Consider the following 14313-nt stretch of genomic DNA (forward strand, 5'->3'; position numbering starts at 1 on the left):
AGAAAACATTGTTGACCATTTTCTACTGTAATTTTTGCAGCAGAGCTCATGTTATAGAAAACTTTTTGCAACAACAGACGTGTTGCAGAGAGCATTCTAGTGGTAGCAGCTTATCAGAGAAGCCCGTCGGCGTGCCTGCTGGCGCCAAGCGACGGTGGCGGCAGTCGGAGCAGCACAGAGAGGCGACAACTTGACAGGGGAGCTCGGTCTCTCTGGTTGCACGCCTTGCAACAACGTTCAGCTCACCAGAGAAGCACGTCGGCGGCAGTCAAAGCAACATGGGGAGGCAACGACTTGACGGGAGCTTGGGGCAGTCGGAGCAGTACGGGGAGGCGGCGGACTCAACGGGAGCTTGGCAGAGGCACGAGAGGCGACTTGTCTCAAGGATCCAGATACTGCAACAGAGCAGTTGTTGCGATGAGAGAGACCGCAACAACAGATCAGTTGCAAAAACTAGTAGCGGTGGCAATGAGACACGTGGCTTGCAGAGAAAGCGCAGACGCGAGGTTACGATCCGTCGGGTGATTTATAGGCTTTCCCATAATATTTATGAACTTTGCGGCATTTTCCCCTGCCGGTTCTGCACATCACAAATTCACAGGGCACGCCTGCATATTCCTCTGCATATTTGTTGCGCCCACCACCACCCAAATGCCGGACCGAGAGACGTGTCCAGGCCTGAACAGGCCACGCAGAGATCCCCGGCACGGATCTCCTCCTGTCCACCAAAACCCAGCGGTAACAGCCAAAAAGATTCCTCCCGCTTCCTCGCTCCTCTCGTGGACTCCGGCGGGTTTATATCTCGCGCGCTCGCAGGCATCCCGAGCCCACCCGCGCCCGTCCCCGTTGCCACATTGCGTGATTGCTCGCGTCCATGGAAATGGTTGAGTGCTCCCTGGCCGCCTCCCGCGCCGCGAGGCCCATGCCCGGCCGGGTCCCGAGGTCCCGGGCGCCGGTTCTTGGTGTTGGCGCCGAGAGAGCCAGGCTCCGGGTGCGGTCGGAGAGGCGGGAGCAGCCTCCGCCGGTCGTCAGGGCCTCCGCGCCGCCGGAGCGCGACGGTGGGGCGCTGGGGAAGGCCGCTGCGGGGCTCGCCGCCGCTGCCGTGGTGTCGCTGACCGGCTTCGCCGTGGACTTCGCCCCGCCGCCGGCGCGGGCCGAGTCGCTTACGGTCGCCTTCCCCGTCTCCAAGGCCCGAGAGGTGGGTCTCCATGGTCCTACAGCAGACACCACCTTCCAAGAAAGGGGAACTTTGGGCTGAATTTCTCGTTTCGGTTCTTCTTGGCAGGTGAACCGGGTGCAGAGGACACTGGTGGAGGCGTGGGGGTTGATCCGCGAGACCTTCGTCGATCCCACCTTCAACCACCAAGGTATACCAGATTACATACACTTGTTCTCTGTAGAAAGGTGGGAATTGCGTGAATTTGGTAGTGTTTGATGCTGCTCATAGTGAACTAGTGAATTCACTAGCGTTTGTGGTTCTGCTCGGTGTGCAGACTGGGACCAGAAACTTCAGCAGACGATGGTGGAGATGTTCCCGCTGAAATCGGCAGACGCCGCCTACGGCAAGATCAGCGGCATGGTGTCCACGCTAGGCGACCCCTTCACAAGGATCATCACCCCCAAGGTATGTATGGACAAAGATCATGCCCTCGCTGTCTGGCTTCAGGTTTGTTCTCACTTCTCACACATGGTGAATTGTCACATGGCTAATGTTTGTTTGGTGAGATGCAGGAATATCAGAGTTTCAGGATCGGAAGTGATGGGAATTTGCAAGGGGTTGGCATATTCATAAACAGGGACCCTGCCTCAGGACGCTTGGTAAGTTCACTTCTTCTTCTTTTTTCTGTAAGAGGACATCATCAGAGTGTTGCAATTTATACCTCCAAAACTTGTTGCAGCTTGTTATGAACTGCATTGAGGGAGGCCCAGCCGACCGAGCGGGCATACGTGAAGGCGATGAGCTAGTTGAGATCAACGGTATTTTACTCTCTGTACTAAAACTTCATTTTACTAAAAGGAGATGCTTATGTACTTTTGAAAAGCCTTCCCTGTAAATTCATATCAATCTGAGTCACACACCTATGACCTATGTGGCTAAATAACATACAGAAATTTTCAGCTGATATTGACCGTTGAGAAGGCTATAAAAACAACAATGTTCATTGGTCACAACTGATAATATTTAAAGATGACAGAGGCTAGTCGATTATCCCTACTAATAGATTTTTTTTATTGCCCTTTCTATCTATTAACAATGACCGAAACTAAAGAAAATTTGCCAAAAGTATGAACTCTATGGTGTCGATAAATAATATGATCCACACGTGTCTCTGAACAATTAAGGCAGAATGGTGTCTTTGCAAAAAAATGTATCTTGTGCAATTTAACCTTTGCAAAACAACTTAGTTAATCTAATCTTCATGAGTGCCTTTTCCATCATTGGAAAACCAAGTTGTTCTAGATTCAAGAACTAGTTTTTTCTCCCCCGCGGAAGTGGCATAGCAATGCAGAGATTAATAGCACATGTTCACATACTACGTGGTAGGACTAGGGTTCCTACCGGCTCTACTCCTTAGGTTATAAGGGCAGAACAGCGGAGGTTGAGGGCGAGGACGCGAGCTCCGGCGCGTCGGCGCCGTCGCGAGGAAGGAGGAGGGCGGCGGCGGTTAGGGCTGGAGGCGGCTAGGGTTCCGGCTCCTCTGGGAGCCGGGCAATAGGGATAATAATATTGTTATTGCTTGATTCCAAAAAGAGTCTTACAACCTATATTTATAACCTAGATAACTTGCATAAGAATTAACCTAAGATAACTTGCATAAGAATTAACCTAAGATAACTTGTGGGCTAAGATTACCCGGTGGGCCTAGCTAAACCGGCCATAACACTTCTCCCCGCCTGCACAAACAGCTCGTCCTCGAGCTGTAAGGTGGGGAAGCGCTTGCGGAACTCCTCGAGGCGATCAACCAGCGTCAAACACCTTCTCGACAGTTGGGGCGGCCAGGTCGGCGGCGACGGCGTCCTCCAGAATGTAGTCTGCAACCTCCAGGTAGAAGAGTCGCGGGCAGGCATGGCCGGGCGTGTAGGGCTCGTCGGAGTTGAAGCACAACCCTTGGCGGCGACGCTCGAGTAGCTCGGCTGAGGTGAGCCGGCGGAACAGGCGCGCCGCGGTCGCGGCGAGGGGTGCCGCAGAAGCCTGCGCAGGCCGACCCTGCGCGGAATCCGGCCCGGGTAGCGACCCAGCGGTCCGGGACGGTGATTCCTGTTGGATGGCCACCGCACGGCGCTCGAACGCGCGGGCGTAGTACATGGCCGACTGGAGATCCTGGGGTCCCCGAAGCTCCACGTCCACGCGGATGTGATCCGGAAGTCCACCGACAAAGAGGTCGGCCTGCTGCTGCGCCGTCACACCCGACGCATGGCATTCCAGGGCCTGAAAACGGTCGGCGTAGTCCTGCACCGTGGAGGTGAAGGGAAGGCGGCCGAGCTCCGCCAGGCGGCTCCCGCGAACCGGAGGCCCAAGGCGAAGGAGGCAGAGCTCGCGGAAGCGCTCCCAAGGGGGGCATGCTGCCCTCGTCCTGCTCGAGGGCGTAGTACCAGGTCTGGGCTGCGCCGCGGAGGTGATAAGAGGCAAGCCAGGTCCGCTCCGAAGCGAGTGTGCGCTGCCCACGAAAGAACTGGTCGCACTGGTTGAGCCAGTTGTGGGGGTCCTCCGTGCCGTCATAAGTGGCGAAGTTGATCTTGGCGAACCGCGGCGGTGCCTGGGAGGGAACGCCGTGTCGAGCTGGCTCGGAGGTGCGGAGCAGCGAGGCGGGTGGCGCCTGGTCGGAGTACTCCAGGTAGGGACCGGCGGAACCAGATGGCCCCCCGAACTGCGGGAACGGAGTCGGCTGTTCGGGGGCCGTGGTGTAGACCGGCGAAGGCGAAGACCCAGCCGCCCACGCTGGAAGTGGCGACGGGGAGGGCGGGAACCGGACCTGATGAATCGGGAGGCCGGTCGGCGAGGGTGCCCCCGAGCTAGGCAGGGGCGGCGCCGGTGGTTGTAGCGTCGGTGGCGGGGGGTGGGCGGGGGCGTCGGTGGCCGCGGGGGAGGGTGGCTGCAAGTACCACAGAGGGGCCGCGGCCGGCGTGGTCCCGCCGGGGTGTCCCGCCTGGAACGGCAGCAGCGGCTGCCCGGTGCAAGTCAGCGCGGAGAACGGTTGCAGCGGTCCGGTGGCCGCCGCCTGCGGCATCTGCTGTAGCGGCCAGGGGCCCGATGACGGCGTCGGCGCCAAGGGCCAGAGGGGCGCCGCGGCAGTCGGAGGGCCGACCGGTGGAGCCGCCTGGAACGGCAGCATCAGAGGGGCGCCGTACGGGGAGACGCCCTGGGGTGGCCATGGCGTGTGGCCGTAGGCGGCAACGGGCGCCGTCGGCAGGGGCATGTAGGGCCCGGCCGCGTACTGCTGCTGCTGCAGGTGGAGGCTCTGGACGGCGGTGACGAGGTCCCGCAGGGTGGCCGTGACCTGCTCCGGCGTGAAGACGGCGGACGGCGGTGGCGCAGAGGGAACCGGGGATGGCGGCGCGGGCGGGGCCGCGGTGGAGACGTGGCCCGCCAGCGCGGTTGTCCCGGCGGCGGACGTCATCGGCGCGGTGAGGGGTGGCGCCGTCATCATCGGCGTGGTGAGGGGCGGCGCCGTCATCATCGGCGCGGTGGAGCCGCTGGAAAGCGCCGGCGGTGGTGGTGCAAGCGACATGATCGGAACTTGGTCTCTGCTTACCAAATTGGTAGGACTAGGGTTCCTACCGGCTCTACTCCTTAGGTTATAAGGGCAGAACAGCGGAGGTTGAGGGCGAGGACGCGAGCTCCGGCGCGTCGGCGCCGTCGCGAGGAAGGAGGAGGGCGGCGGCGGTTAGGGCTGGAGGCGGCTAGGGTTCCGGCTCCTCTAGGAGCCGGGCAATAGGGATAATAATATTCTTATTGCTTGATTCCAAAAAGAGTCTTACAGCCTATATTTATAACTTAGATAACTTGCATAAGAATTAACCTAAGATAACTTGTGGGCTAAGATTACCCGGTGGGCCTAGCTAAACCGGCCATAACACTACGCTTATCTGGTGATGTCACAGATGAGCGGTACATCCTGATTGATTGTGGTTTTCTAACTAAAAGGGTGGAACCTTCTATTTTTAACTAGTCTTAAGGTGGATGGTGCAGTCTTGTTGTTATTATTGAGTTCATGAGCTCTCCTTCTTTTCATAATATGATATGCCCTTAATCTCGACTGGTTTTGTAGGGAATAGTGTTTTGGGGTTGGACGTGGAAGCTGTGGCTCAAAGACTTAGAGGTCGTGCTGGAACGACTGTGGAAGTAAAACTATTGGATGTATGCCCTTATCCTTAGCCTCAACTTGAGAGTACTTGTTAGTATTTTTCTATCTGTATTTCAAAAGCAACATTTCTCAATCCTAACTCTTTGTTACGTAATGATCACATCTAGATTCTCAGTTATACACTTTTGTCATCTTCTATCCTAACTTTCTCCATCTTCCTGTATTTTCTAACTGATACCCAGGGTACTGGAAATGAAAGGAGTGGTAGGATAAAGCAAAAAGAGGTATATGCCTAACTTCTTTTCATTACGTAATAAAAACTTTCCTGAAGACGAATGCAGTAAATAACACATAATAACATCAACACTATGTATTTAGATTCTCTTATCCTCCTTGAAGGAAAAAATATTTCTGGACTTCCTCTTCGAACATTCATGGCTAAAATTTTCCATTTGTGTGATTTGAAAAGTGTTTTTTTTAAGAAAAGGAGGATCACCCCCGGCCTCTGCATCATTACGATGCACACAGCCATATTTTATTAAAATTTAAGAGTCTCGGTTTCCAACATCAAGTAGTACCAAAAATTATTACAAGCCACAACCGGCAAAAATAGGAAAATATGCCTACACATAGCCTATTATTGGACCGCCATCCAAAGTGGTTGTATTTATCCTGTGCTACCATCTCCCATTGGTTGCACCCATAGCCTATTACTGGAAATGAAAAGTGTTGCGTTGTTCAATTTAATCCAAGATGTGTTCAGTATCCCTCATTAAGCATATGATATTGTACTTTCCTAATTACAAGTGCACATTTTATTTCCAAAAGGTCCAGCTATCTCGTGAGGTTATCAATCTTTCACCTCTATCAACGGCAATTATCTCCCATAGATCGGGTGATGGGCATGAGGGCAAGACTGGGTATGTTAGGTTAGCTGCATTTTCTCAGGTAAGTACCAATCTTTGTTATATTTTTGCACTTGCAGGTTTTTATAGATAATCAAGGTTGTAATTTTGTACTTCTTCTTAGTACAAAACTATATAGCTCTTTCATTGCTTTCTACGCGACATTATCATACCAAAGACATTTCTGCTGTTTTGAGTATTCCAGCTTCCAGTCATACTGAAAAATGGATCCAAGCGATAGGTTGTTCCATGCCAATGTGCATGCACATGTTATGTTTTAATGTTTTATTATTTTATCATCTATACACACCGAAACTCACTAAACTAATCCAGCACCGATATCTTCTCCAACTTCAGAATTTATTGCCCATCTTCAAGATACTCCCTCCGTTTCTTTTTACTCCGCATATAAAATTTGTCTGAAGTCAAAACTTAGTAAAGTTTGACCAAATTTATATTGAAAAATATCAGCATCAGCAATAATAAACTTATACAGTATGAAAATTAATTTCATGATGCATCCAATGATGATTTCGTATTGTGAATGTTGATATTTTTTCCTATAAAGTTGGTCAAACTTTACGAAGTTTGACTTCAAACAAATTTTACATGAAGAGTAAAAAGAAACAAAGGGAGTAATATTGTAAAACCTCGACTATTTTTATTGTCAATCTAATATTGATTTGATTGTTTTGATACTAATGAATCTGCCAAACTTGCAAATATCATTATTGATATTTGAGATCCTTCACTCATGTTTTATTTATTTTTCAACCCAGACTGCTGCTGCTGAAATGGAAAGGGCCATTAAAAAGATGGAAGATCAAGGTGTCCAGTCATATATTTTAGATCTGCGGAATAATCCAGTCAGTCTGTTCTCATCACAGTCTGTCTTTATAAATCATGATTTCGATGCAAAAATCATGTATTAATGTTACTTCCTATAACAGGGTGGTTTAGTAACAGCTGGTCTTGATGTGGCTCAAATTTGGTTAGATGGAGATGAAACTCTAGTGAACACCGTTGACCGTGAGGGCAATGTGCAAGCAATAAATATGGTCCAAGGCCAATCTTTAACACATGATCCTCTTGTGGTGCTTGTGAGTACCCACTCTCTGCACATTTCTTTTCGAAAAAAAAACTCTCTGCACATTTGACTATGTGGTCTTTGTTGCTTTTTTAATCCGCGTGGGTAGAAAATGCATACAATTTACTATTCATAAGATTCACATTCTTCCATCATGTTTTCACGCTTTCATAAAGGGCAAGCAGAATAGAGGTGCTGCTTCACTGCTAGTTCAGTTTTTAATCATGATGTTTTAGTTCTCCTATGAAAAAAGAGTAAAACCACAAACTTATAATACCTCACAGAAGGTACTATCTCTGTCCAAATATAGAGAGCCCCCTCAAGTTTTGAGCTAACTTAAATATGAGTTGTATGTTATAAAACTTATACTATTGGAATCCTCTTTCGAATAAGAATCCAATAGTATACTTTTTACAGCATATAACTCATATTCTGTTAGTCAAAGTTAGGCTCAAAATTCTAGGAGGCCGTATATATTTGGACGGAGGGGTACTTACTTCTCACTTAGTGAGACTACTTTGAAGCAGAAATATAGACCTGACCATTAGGTCAAGTCAGGTAGTTAACACTGGATGAATCTCCTTTTTTTTGCATTTGCATTTGCAAATGAGCACAGTTACATATGCTTATTGTTTAAATATTGCAATGTTCTTTTTTCTCGTTTGCAAATGAGCACAGTTACATATGATTTTTGTTGTAATACTGCAATATTTGTTTTCCTCAAATACCAGCAGCACACGAATGTTTCTTTGTTAACGTTCATTTATAAAATAAGTGAAACTGTTTTTTTATGCGAGGCCTCTCGCTTGTGTTCATGTGTGCCAACATGTAGGTCAACGAAGAAAGTGCCAGTGCAAGCGAAATTTTGGCTGGGGCATTGCATGACAATGGCCGTGCTATTCTGGTAGGCCACAAAACCTTCGGTAAAGGAAGAATACAGGCAAGGCCGATTTCTCTAGGCACTCATGTTACTGTGTAGATCTAAATGCTTGGATTTTGTCATGCTTCATTCCAGAAACATGTATAACTGAACCAAAGCTTACCTTGGTGCAGAGCGTGACAGAGCTGGACGACGGTTCTGCTCTATTCATCACGGTTGCAAAGTATCTCTCTCCGGCACTGCACGAAATCGACCATGTCGGGATCCAACCCGACATACAATGCACCGCTGACACGCTATCATTACCGAGAGCGCCTTCGCTCACCGGGAACAATGAGGCCGCAAGTTTGGAGATGGACTCGTGCATTATGGTGGCGGAGCAGGCGTTGGAGATTCAGCAATCGAAGGGTTCCGCTTCGTAGATGGTTTCATACTGATAGCCAGAACTGAACCTCATATGTTGGCTACATGTACACTGTTGTATCATGCCTTGTAGTGTATATATTCAGTAGTATAGACTATAGATTGGATCACTGGATAGTGATGTAACAGTGTGTAGGCTGATCCTATGTTGTTAGATTTGTAGGTGGTGAAGCAGGGGTTCATTCCATGGGTCATATGCCCGGATCAACGTTGTTGATTCGACAGCTGATCAGGTTTTGGAATTGTAACCTGTATTGTTGTTGTACTACAGCACATTGGCTGCCTGGCATCATTATCAATTCATTCTGGTACGAGCTAGCGGAATGCACGAGCTGAGATACCGCTGGAAGCCTGGAACAGACGCAAGAACAAGTGGAAGCTGAAAGTTCTAGCGGTCCGATGGTTAATTACATGCATCTGAATTTGCTGACACTGTTTAGCGACATTAAGCAGCACCGAAATGGAAATGCGGTAAGCTACAGTAGCCTAAATAAATAAAAAACTGTACTGCGTGCGCACGAGAATATGCTGAAGCTATAGATCACGTGATTACCACTAGACGCACGATCACATGATTACTACTAGACGCACGATCACATTTGCGGAAGGAGAGTTCACCAAGTGTATCTCAGGCGGCTTCGGGTTTCTAAGGCCTTCCACTATGTAGGCCAAAAGTGGTGTCAAATTTGCTTTTTGGACATTGGGCACCGATGCCCTACGTTGCCAAGCCGATGTCAAATAAAAATTCCTGAGCACCGGAGCACCTACATGCTCCGAAGCCAAATCCTTCGAGCAAATAAAGTAAGCGTGTCGTACCGTAGTGGGCCAGGAAGGAGTGCAGTGAGCCAGGAAGGAGAGGCGCCGGTAGTGGGTGTCTTGGTTTGGTCTATACTATTTTATATATGTGGGTTCGAATTTCAATCGATGCCTAATTCTTAACATTGTGTGGGCGGTGCTAAATATTTTGTATTGGCATCGATGTGTAGGTGGCAAACTTTTCAGAGTTTTGGCACTTAACACATAGTGGAAGGCCTAAAACCCTAGACTGGAGGCCATTAATGACACGTTGAGGTCATAAAATTTTCTTTCTTGGGAGACAAACACACAGTCTAAAAGATATCATGTTGACCCAAAATGTAAAGGGGGCGCGGGGCGGGGGGAGGGGGGGTCCATGACATCAGTTGCCGCAAGGTACTAACTGGTGTAGCCGCTAAGTTGTGGTGCCTCGGGCATTGGGAAATAGTTAAACAACCCTATATCTGCCTCGCTTGTGGGGCTTATCCATAGAGATCACATGATCATATTGTTGTGAAATCATCTTTAACCGCCCATGAGGCCTATTATCAGTCTTCTTGGAAAACTTCTTGGTTCCTCGGTTGGACACGGTGGCTCTCTTGGCACGACTAGTAGGCTCAGGAGGAATGATGTATTTCTCTTCTTCAAACTCTTACTCAATCTTGTTTCTTGCAGCCCCACTGCCACCAACACCTGGATCACCTCTAGTGAACCGCTTGGATGGGCAGAGGGCATCCTCGGAATCGGTGGAAGCTTGACGACAGATATACGTGAGAGAATACGAAGCATAATAAGTGGGCGTGCATTTATATGAAAGTCGAAAAGATATGGTCACAGAGCACAAGAAAAAAATTTCCCTTTGCTTCAGCTCTGGACAGTTCCGCCAGGAGATTTTCAATCTCCAGCTGAGGAAAAGAGGCCGATTTTTTCCCGCGCAAAAATTAACCATGCACACATTTGGAAACACGATAACCTAGTTGCTACAAGGAACTTAGGACTAGATACTGCGCAGGGAATGCGTCCTAAGATTTCATATGAACCAGATAAAATTTTAACCTAGAAACAACCAAGGAGGCACAGCTCACCATGGGAGGAGGCTCCTACAGCAAACTTGTCGGTTTCCCCTGTCCTTCCCATCCCGGTGATGGACTACGGTAGCTCTGACGAAGGTTGACGAAGCCGACAAGAATCAACCCCAACGGAGAACTCCTCCTCCACCAAACGAAGAAAATTGCAGCGGAGAATGTAGATCGAAGGTAGCGGAGTGGAAGGGAAGGAGGAGCCGGGCCCAAGGTATCATAATATAAATTCATCTCACTAGAGATGAAAATTTGCCCATATGTACATAAAAAGTATCATAAACATTTAGTAGTTCATATGGAAAAGTGATGCTCATATATGTTGAATTAAGTAATTATCCAGTCCACTAGAGATCAAACAGTGAATTTTATCTCCCAAGACTGTTTTTTTACCATAAAACAGTAGGAGAGGCTCCTACTGCATTTCTCATTCCAAATATATTAAGATACAAATATACATATTTACAAGGGACCCTTACTAGTTTGGGTAGGGAAAGGAAATATCAAAGCACTAAGCACAACTAAAAATGATTATGGAAGGGAGGCTACAAAGGTAGAAATGAAAGGACTGTGGGTCTCCATGGCTCTATGGAAAGAAGAGAAAAATCCTCTTTAAATCTTGTCAACAAGGATGTGATGGTGGGTGATATCCCCCTGAAATGATTATTATTCCTCTTTCCACAAATTCCATGAGGCCACCAGGGAAATTTCCATGGACATGGGCCTGCCCTAACCATTCTTAGCCTGGGTTACCATTTGAAAACTAGAAGTTGAGTAGTTAAAGTGAATACCCATGCGAGCCCAGCATGATTGACTAAATTGGCATTCAAATTAAGATCATGTGCTCAACTGTTTTTCAATGTGCATACCACAAAGCATGCATTTAATAGTGATTTCTTTTAAGCATGTTGCAGGTATTGAGTCTACCGGAGAGCAGTAACCTACCGATAACTATGATTTGGATTTCAAAATCCACCTGTACGCCTTGTGACTTGGACATCTTTGAAGTAGAACGTGTAGTAATGACTGGATTTAAATTCCCTTGATCCCCAAACATAGTGCCAAACGTCATGCATGGAATCCTGAGGCCCAACTTGAGTAGTCCGCTACTGCAGGCTACATACCTCATCATGGACTTGCATGGACAGGGGAAGATGAAACGCCTCTCCGAGTGTCATGACCCCCAAGAAATCCTTAACCAATACATCTTCATTAATGGCAAAGGAAAAAGCGCGTTGATACACCGAAAGAAGATCTTAAATATTGGATGGAGAAGATATTAATGTCATATGCTCATAGCGGTTTTATCAATCTAAAAACTTTACAACTAACTTTCCCCTTCACTTTCTCTCTCCTTTCCTGTTTCGATTTGAGAGTTGTGAGGGACGCTTCCACTCCTCTCCTTCTCTTCTCTAACGGCTTTGGATTACAAGCAGTGGCCAAGCTGCGCGTAGTCTATTAGGTTAGCTGACCCCACATACCCCTAATCTTTTCTATAAACACCCCTTTAGTTTTCTAAAATTTACGACAAGTCCTTACAACTTAAGAAGATTGACCCACAACTTATTAATGACCCCCTAGGGTTTTTTCTGCTGACGCTGCCACTGATTAGGAGGCCCACTTGCTCTTGTATATAGTAGGTTTAGGATTAGATCTAGTTTGGAGTCTATCCATGGGGCGTCTCTCGCTATCCCGCGGCAGAGCTTCATTTCGATGCTCTCTAGCGACGTCTGGAAGATGAAACGCCTCTCTGAGTGTCATGACCCCCTAGAAATCTGTGGCCAATACATCTTCATTAATAGCAAAGGAGAAAGCACGTTGAGACACTGGAAGAAGATCTTAAATTTTTGATGGAAAAGATATTAATGTCATATGCTCATGGCGGTTCTATCAATCTAAAAACTCCACAACAAACTTTCACCTTTCACTTTCTCCCTCCTTTCCTGTTTCGATTTGAGAGTTGCGAGGGACGCTTTCACTCATCTCCTTCTCTTTTCTAACGGCTTTGGATTAGAAGCGGTGGCCAAGCCGCGCGTAGTCTATGAGGTTGGTTAGCTGACCCCACACATCCCACAACTTTTCTATAAACACCCCTTTGGTTTTCTAAAATTTATGACAAGTTCTTACAACTTAAGAAGATTGACCCACAACTTATTAGTGACCCTATAGGGTTTTTTCTGCTAGCGCCGCCACTGATTAGGAGGTCAGCTTGCTGTTGTATATAGTAGGTTTAGGATTAGATCTAGTTTGGAGTCTATCCACGAAGCGCCTCTCGCTATGTCGCGCCAGAGCTTCAATTCGACGCTCTCCAGCGACGTCTGGAGGTTGCCGGCTCCCTCTTCCGGTTGCTCTTCATGGAGGATGGCGACTGCCAAAGGCCAGTCCGGTGTTCTCTGAATACGCTTGGTGAAAGGCTGGATCGGGCAGCCGCGAGCCTCATTCCTCTCTCCCTTGCCATCATGAGGAAGGGATGGAAGGGGCAAAGTTGCGTCATGCCCACTTGGGTCCGGAGTTCCACCGGAAGAAGAAGCAGGCCTAGAGGTTCATCTTCATGTTCTCCTCGTTCCATGGACCTTGAAAAATGTGGATCTACAACGCACTAGGTATTTTCAAAAACAACTCAAAACACAATCTAAAATAACACCATCGAACCCTTCCTTTCCTTCCCACTGGTTGGTCGTCAGTTCATCACACTCATACCCACTCCTGCCCATAGCACAACTTGTCTCACTTCAATGTGTGCAGCCGGCCGCATCGCCGAGCGGTCTCCGGACGCGATCGGCCAAATGACGCCCATGCCCGGGTCTCACGGCACACCTCCGCATCCACCCTCGGGGCTTGATCCGTCATTTCCCATGCCTCCCATTTTTAGGAATCATTCCCCGGTACGATACCCCCGCAGAAAGGCAGAGCTCCCTCCTCCCCCAAAAAAGCGAGACGACGAGACGAGACGGCGCGCGCGAGACAGACAGAGAGGAGGCCGACGCGCAAGCCCTAGGCGATGAGACGCGACGCGACGACGGCCGCAGCGGCGAAGGCGTACCCCCCGCCCGCGTGCCCGGATTCGGGGCTCATCCCGTCGGCCCGGCCATGTCCACCAAGAGGTAACGCGGTTCCCCCGATTGGATTGTGTGCGCGCCCTAACGCCCTCTCTCGCTATGTCCTTTGGTTTTCTAAAATTTACGAAACGTCCTTGCACCCTGATAAGATTGGTCCACAACTTACTAATGATCAGGGTTTTTCTGCCGGTCTCACCACTGATTAGGAGGTCTAAGATTAGGTCTAGGTTGGAGTCTATCCACAGGGCGTCTCTCGCTATGTTGCGGCGGAGCTTCACTCCGACACTCTTGGGTGGCGTCTGGAGGTTGTCTGCTCCCTCTCCCATCCGCTCCCCTAGAGTATGGCGGCTGCCGAAGGCCGATCTGGTGGAGTTCTTCGTATAAGCTCGGCGAAAGGTAGACCGGGCAATCGCGGGCTTCGTTCCTCTTCTCTCCTGCCATCACAAGGACAGAAGGGATGGAGGGGGCAAAGCTGTGTCACACCCAATTGGGTCTGGAGTTCCACGGGAAGAAGCCGGCCTAGATGTTCATCATCATAATCTCCCTCGTAATCAATATATATGAGGCAAATCTTTTGTCTTCGTCTAGAAACAATTGTGGATCTACACCGCACTCGGTATTTTCAAAAACAATATAGGAGTACAAAACATAATCTGAAATAACACCATTGAACCCTTCCTTTCCTGCCCACTCCACTCGGACCTGCCCACCCGGTTCACTTCAGCCAGCGTGTGCAGCCGGCCGCATCGCCGAGCGATCTCCGGACGCGGTTGAGCAAA

General features: G+C 48.8%; 1 protein-coding gene across 1 annotated transcript; it reads left to right on the forward strand.

Moving 5' to 3' along the window:
• Window positions 1-558: 558 nt before the first annotated feature.
• LOC109733558 (carboxyl-terminal-processing peptidase 3, chloroplastic) lies at window positions 559-8912 on the forward strand. The gene is made up of 12 exons (XM_020292778.4): window positions 559-1198; window positions 1286-1367; window positions 1494-1624; window positions 1732-1818; window positions 1899-1977; window positions 5271-5359; window positions 5549-5590; window positions 6135-6254; window positions 6991-7077; window positions 7162-7311; window positions 8131-8238; window positions 8352-8912. The coding sequence occupies exons 1-12, from the start codon at window positions 875-877 to the stop codon at window positions 8598-8600; spliced, it is 1548 nt and encodes a 515-aa protein (XP_020148367.1). The 5' UTR covers window positions 559-874; the 3' UTR covers window positions 8601-8912.
• The last annotated feature ends 5401 nt before the right edge of the window (window positions 8913-14313 follow it).

The sequence above is a fragment of the Aegilops tauschii genome, chromosome 7 (assembly GCF_002575655.3).
Source record: "Aegilops tauschii subsp. strangulata cultivar AL8/78 chromosome 7, Aet v6.0, whole genome shotgun sequence".
Classification (NCBI taxonomy): Eukaryota; Viridiplantae; Streptophyta; class Magnoliopsida; order Poales; family Poaceae; genus Aegilops; species Aegilops tauschii.

Bases quoted from the DNA above. Each gene is read 5' to 3' on its own strand.
- LOC109733558 (XM_020292778.4), top strand. From the start codon at position 875: ATGGAAATGGTTGAGTGCTCCCTGGCCGCCTCCCGCGCCGCGAGGCCC. The intron at 1,819-1,898 runs GTAAGTTCACTT...AACTTGTTGCAG, and splicing joins ACCCTGCCTCAGGACGCTTG to CTTGTTATGAACTGCATTGA. The intron at 5,360-5,548 runs GTATGCCCTTAT...ACTGATACCCAG, and splicing joins TGGAAGTAAAACTATTGGAT to GGTACTGGAAATGAAAGGAG.